This window comes from Anser cygnoides, chromosome 4 (genome assembly GCF_040182565.1).
Source record: "Anser cygnoides isolate HZ-2024a breed goose chromosome 4, Taihu_goose_T2T_genome, whole genome shotgun sequence".
NCBI classification, from domain to species: Eukaryota; Metazoa; Chordata; class Aves; order Anseriformes; family Anatidae; genus Anser; species Anser cygnoides.
This window is the reverse complement of record NC_089876.1, coordinates 77,613,277-77,619,276: the sequence shown is the minus strand read 5'-3', so window position 1 is coordinate 77,619,276 and position 6,000 is coordinate 77,613,277. Positions and strand designations below refer to the sequence as shown.

General features: G+C 58.5%; 1 protein-coding gene across 1 annotated transcript; it reads left to right on the top strand.

Moving 5' to 3' along the window:
- The first annotated feature begins 713 nt into the window (after positions 1 to 713).
- On the top strand, positions 714 to 2,252 carry NEUROG2 (neurogenin 2). The gene has a single exon (XM_066996470.1). It carries the CDS (start codon positions 714 to 716, stop codon positions 1,377 to 1,379), a length of 666 nt encoding a protein of 221 aa, XP_066852571.1. The 3' UTR covers positions 1,380 to 2,252.
- The last annotated feature ends 3,748 nt before the right edge of the window (positions 2,253 to 6,000 follow it).

Here is a 6,000-nt window from a genome sequence, read left to right as displayed (position 1 = left end):
ACAGATCCCCACGGGCCGTCTGGGCAGGGGGGGAGGAGGCTTTCCCGGGGTGTTTGCAGCTTGCTTCTTTTTATTAGTAGTAGTAACACTGTTATTGCTACTGTGCTTCTTTAGAAGTCTTCCGGAGCGCAGGTCGTGCCCGAGGCACTGAGCCCGAGGCACTGAGCCCGCTTCCTCAGAACGATGACAAAAAAAGGGGGAAAAAAAACCAAAACCCAAACCCGAACAAAAACCCAACCCAAAATCCACTAAAAAAAACCAAACAAAGAAACGGCAACGAAAAACCCAAGCCCCAAACCCCAGCCGAACCCGAAGAAAGCCGCTGGCAGCGGGCCGTCGGAGCCAGCTCCCGGCCTCCCCGGGGCCGCAGCCCCCCCCCCGCCCGGAGCTGCTGAAAGGGAGCCGGCTCCCGCGGCCCCCCCATTCATTAATAAATTAGCGGCACGCTCCAGCCGAGCGCGAGGCACCCACGGGGGAGCGGGGGGGGGGGGGGGGGGAGGCCGGGGGCCGGGGCTGAGGCCGGGGCCGGGCGTCGGGCGGGGCGGCGGGGGGCAGGTTTGATTGTTCCCCGCGGGGTATATAAGGGGTGTTAAGGAGGGTCGTGTGCCAGACACGCAGCCGACGGGCCCCGGGCCGCTCCCCCCCTCCCCCCCGCCTTTCCCCCCCCTCCCCAAAATCCTCCCTCCTTCCCCCCCCCCCCCCCCCGGCGGAGGATGCTGGTGAAGGCGGAGAGCCCCGCGCCGCCGGCGGAGGACGAGCTGCTGCTGCTGGGCCTCGCCTCGCCCGCCCCCTCGCTGCCGTCCAGCGCCGGCGACGAGGAGGAGGAGGAGGAGGAGGAAGAGGAGGAGGAGGAGGAGGAGGCGGCGGCCTCCCCGGCTCGGCCCGGCTCGGCCCGGCCGTCGGGGCCGCGGCGCAGGGAGGCGAAGCGGCGGGCGGGGCGGTGCCGCACGGCGGAGGCGGCGCAGCGCCTGAAGCGGAGCCGGCGGCTGAAGGCCAACAACCGGGAGCGCAACCGCATGCACCACCTGAACGCGGCGCTGGACGCCCTGCGCGACGTGCTGCCCACCTTCCCGGAGGACGCCAAGCTCACCAAGATCGAGACGCTGCGCTTCGCCCACAACTACATCTGGGCGCTCACCGAGACGCTGCGCCTGGCCGGGGCGGCGGCGGCGGCCAGGGGCGGCCCCGACGGCGGGCTGGAGGCCAGCCCCTCGCCGGCCTCCTCCTGCAGCCCGGCGCCCTCCGCCTCCCCCTACGCCTGCACTTTATCGCCAGCCAGCCCCGACGGCTCCGCGTCGGACGCCGAGCACTGGGCGCCCCCCCGGGGCCGCTTCGTGCCCCCCCCGCCGCCGCCGCCGCCTCCCCGCCGCTGCCTCTAGCCCCGCCGCCCGCAACCCCCTCCCCACGTTTTCTCCACCCCCCCTCCTTCCGTCCCAAATTTTCTCTGCCCCCACCTCCGACGTTGCACTTTGTCCGCTCTCCCAGCTCCCGGGCCTTTTGTGTGTCCCGTCCCCCCCCCCCCCTTCCTTCCTTCCCTCCCGCTCCCCATTTCGCCAGCTGTCCCTTGTGATGTACGAGGTTTGGGGTGGGGTGGGGGGGGGTCCAGAGAGAGAAAAAAAAAGTTGTTTTGTTAGGGGGCCGGGTTAGAAGTCATTGTATAATTTGTAGGCTTTGTGAGGGCTGAATGCAAGCGTGGAAATTTAGGCTGAACTCTCTATCAAAAGCGAAAAAAAGAAAAAAAAAGAACCGTCGAGGGAAAGGGGGGTGTGAACCGGGAGGGGAGGGCTCCTCATGCATTATTTATTTCGACCTTTAGGGGACGAGGAACTCCCCCCTTCTTTCAGGAGATTAAAAATAAATCAACAGACTGAAAACCTAAACAGACACGGAACATTACAGCGATCAGCCCCACACGTGTTCACATTTATTTATTATAAAGAAAGATTTCATGGAAAATATGTATTTTTTTGTATAATTTACAGAGTTTATTCTAGTATGTATTTACAGCTGAAGAACAAAGGGACTGTTCTTGTCATAAAATATAAATAAAATATCTAATTTTCATAACTTTGTTTGCTGCTTTTTTTGGCTGGCATGCCGCCTGTCAGGAGCCGGGGGGCTCCTCCGGCACAGGGGGGACTGGCAACTGCCCTGGTCTCTGCCAAAAATTGGGGTGGGCTGGGCAATGGGCCCCCCGGACCCAGCCGAGTTTGTGGGGTGCAATGGGGTGACCCAGGTGCACGCCCCCTTTGCAAGTGCTCCAGGGTTCATCAGAGCTCTGCCATACGTTTTCATTTCTAAAATTCTGGTTTGCTTCTTCAAAAGCACCCCCACACACCTCTTCTTTTTTTTTTTTTCCCCAGTGGAATAGGAGCAGGACTAAACTCGGGGGATGTCAGCTTAGTCCCAGCGTTGGGGCAGTCACTTTTGGGGTGAAAAGGTGCTCGGGGACGAGGGGGACAAGAACAAAATCCCTTCCTCTCCCAGCAAAGGGAGCCCCCAGAACTGGCTGTGGTGTGGAAAGGAGCCGCCAGAAACACACACGATCGTCCCTATAGCAGCACGTCGCCTCCATCCTGTGGTTTCTCAAGCAGCAACGCTGTGTTTAGGTGCACTGGGAGCTCGCTGGGGATCTACTTTTGCCTCCCGATGCAGAAGGTGTAACTGCCTAAAACCCTTCTTCAAACTGATGGCTCCTGAGTTTCACCGAGAGGGACGTAGGACATAAGCGCTACCCAGAAAATAAAAATGAGTGAGCTTAAATAAAAACTGGTTTGGGCTTAAAGAGGAAGGCCCCGTTCCTCCATCTCTCTCCTGTACCGGTGAAACCCACACCGCGGGCAGGGCCAGGGTGAGCTCAGAGCACCTCCGGGGATGTCTCGGGTTATCCCATGGAGACGTCGTCTCCTACACAGGGCACCCAACAAAGCGCTGAGCAGGAGCAGCCCGTCTGCCCTCGGCCTTCATCCTTCCAGTCCTTCCTTGCTCTATCGCCGCCCCGCACTGGCTGGGCGTCCTCATCCTCCGTGCCCGTGCCACGAGCCCAAACCAGGGCGTTTTTAGCCCAGCATCATTAGCCCATCGCTGGCAGGGCCGGGGGGTGTCTGGTGCACTCCGAGGCCCTTCAATCATTGCCCCGTGCGCCCAGCAGCGCTTTGTGACTTCTGGGTGCAAACACCTGGAAATCATTAAAAACCAGCGGAGGCGGCTGAATGTATTAATTAAATAAACTGCGCGGCACATGAATCTGCCCGGTGCCCCCGGATCCTGGGAGCGTGAAACCCGGCCCGGCGAGCGACGCCCCTGAAGGGGGCAAAAGGGAAAAAAAAAAGGAAAAAAAAAAAGGAACGTGTGAAAAGAGAATTAGTAAAATTAGGTTAGCCCAATAAAACGTGCGGGGGTTCGCCCCCCCTTCCCCGCAGCCTCGGGCGAGCGGTGCTATCAAGCCTGATCTATTGTTTCCCCCCCTGGCAGGGGGGTTATTGTGTGATAAATAATTCCTGGAGGACAGAAAAAAGAAAAAAAAAAAAAAGAAAAAGAAAGAAAAAGAAAGAGAAAAAAGTGGGTGCATTTGCATAATCGCGGCTTTGATGTGGCCAGCGATATGAAGCTGTGTCCCCCCAAATCTGCCGTGGGCCAGAAGGAACAAAACAGGAGGCATCCTTTCAGTGGGGCTGGCAGCGTGTGGGGTGGCCTGTCGGGAGCGGGATGGCTCCGTCTCTCTCCGTTAACAACCCCTCTAATGATTAAACTCCAGGAATGCCAACAAGGAGCCCAATGCCCGGCTCGCCCTTGTGCCGTGGTGGTGATGGGGAGCATCACCCATCCCGCCGGGCAGACGGGAAAGAGAAGGGGGCGGATGGGGGTCCCACAGCCCTTCCCTGGTCCCTTCCTGGCTGTGGGCACTGCTGCAAAGCCGGAGGGTCGCAAATTATTAGCAAAATCCCGGTGGCTGCCCGGAGCCTTGGGAAAGCAGCCTGCGGGCCCAGAGCCCTGCAGTGGGCCTGGTGCTGGGCTGGGGGTGTAAAAGGCAAAAGTGCCCCTCGGGGTGGAGTGGGGGAACGGGGGGGCTGTTTCCACGGCTGCACCTTGCCGAAAAAGCGTAATTCCTCATGACAAAGAGGTCGTCTTCCCTTTAAAGTGTGTTTATGATCCTTCTGCACATTGTGCGTTGGCATAAAAGCTCCTCTGCGCTGCTGGAGCCTGCCGGGCTGCTCTGTGGCTCCTGAGGGGGGGGTTATACACACCCCCGGCTCACAGATAGCCACAGGGAGCCCAACTCACCCAAGGGCCGGCACTTGCTTTCCTCTCGTGTGGTACACAAACCATTGGTGCACCCGTGTGTTTCCACAGAGCAAGCCCGGCCTGCACCCGGCCTGCACGGCCAGCCACCGTGCGGCCCTTCCCCTCTCCCCGGCACACATCTCACACGTGTGGGACGCACGGCCTGGCCTTGATTTACTCCTGTTACGGACATTTTTCTCATGATTTTATTGTCACAAGGAGGCTTTGGTTTCGTGATGGCGGAAAAAAAAAAAAAAGTAATGCCATTATGCTGTGAAGCAACTGGATTAGGGTTCACCTGTTACAGGGCATCCTACAGTGCACTCTAATGACTTTGTTATTGAAATGTATATTACATTAAGTAATTAAGCACACGTGGGCTGCTTTTTTAAGACGGGATTCATTATTTTTTGCATAATGTTGTTTTAATTGAAAGGGCCAATCATCTGGGATATTAGACAGTTACATCTTATTTCCACACAAAGACACGCATGTAGCTTAGAGAAATGCAATGTCTCTACAACGAGAGCACACCCCAAAATGTCTGTAAAACATACAAATGGGGGTATGCCCGTGTGCCTGGGGAAAGCAGCTGATGCTGGGCCGCATCCTGGCCGAGGACCAGGCCCTGTGGGACGGGGACAGCGCATCGCTGTGGCGAGGGGAGCGCAGCGCTCCACACAGCCGTAGGGGCTGGGGGCTGCACCTGATCTCTCAGGAACCGAGCCATAGAAAACACCTCCTGTAAGGGTTTGGGCTCGTCTGGTAAAACTTTGCCTTTGTTTTGTCTGGATTTGACCTGTGCAGCCCCCATTCCTGCACTGTGTGGACAAAGCAGTCCAAAGCACTCACTGCAGCTCAGCACGCTTTTGTGCGGCAGTTGTAGCTCTGCGGACCCCTTCCCCGAGCAGAAGTCTTGGTGGGATTTTTACCCAGCGTAGGGGGATGCCTTTCTGCTGGGCAAAGTCTTGCATCTCTAAACCTGTCTTGATTTGTGCCCAGCTGACACCTTCCTCCTCAGGAAGCACCCTGCCTTAAAGCCGTGATGCTGTGCCATCTGTGCAGGCTCAGCACACGTTTTTGCTGTCACCGTGGGGCAAACCCGAGCTCGGGCTTAGTGCTGTGCCTCTGGGCCAGCACAGCAAGCTTCGGGCTGTGCTTTCTTCGCCGCAGCCCGCAGTGCTGAATGCAGCACGGGCGGTGATCTTGCAGTGCTGGGACTGGAGACAGAGCACGTTAACGGCCGCCTTGAGGAAAAGTCGCACACCGGGCAGAGGGAAGGCGGGCTGCTGTGCCGGTGGGCAGCGGGGACTGGGCCTCCTCCCATCCCCCTGCCTTGATTAAAAAGGAGAGGGTCCGGACCAAAGCTGAAGGCATATTTACCTTCGTGAGTTTTAGAAAAGTTAATTACTGCTTGGAGCAAGTTGGTATGGCTGTCCCGAGCTGCCTTTTATTAGTAGTCGCCTTCATTAATTTCCCTCGCTGGATTTGCTGCTAATAGCTGCTTGGTCCTGGGCAGCACAAAGCAGCATCTGTGCCATTGAGCAGAAAAGCGGGAGTCGGGCAGAGGGGGGCCGGGGGGCGGCGGGGGGGGGGGGACGCCGTTTGCAAATCATCCCCTATTAACGTGACGGCCCGCGCGGGGCAGGCAGCAGCCCCGTGCCTCCCGTGTCCAGCACGGCCGCTTGGGCTTCGGCCTGACGGTGGAGGGGGGAA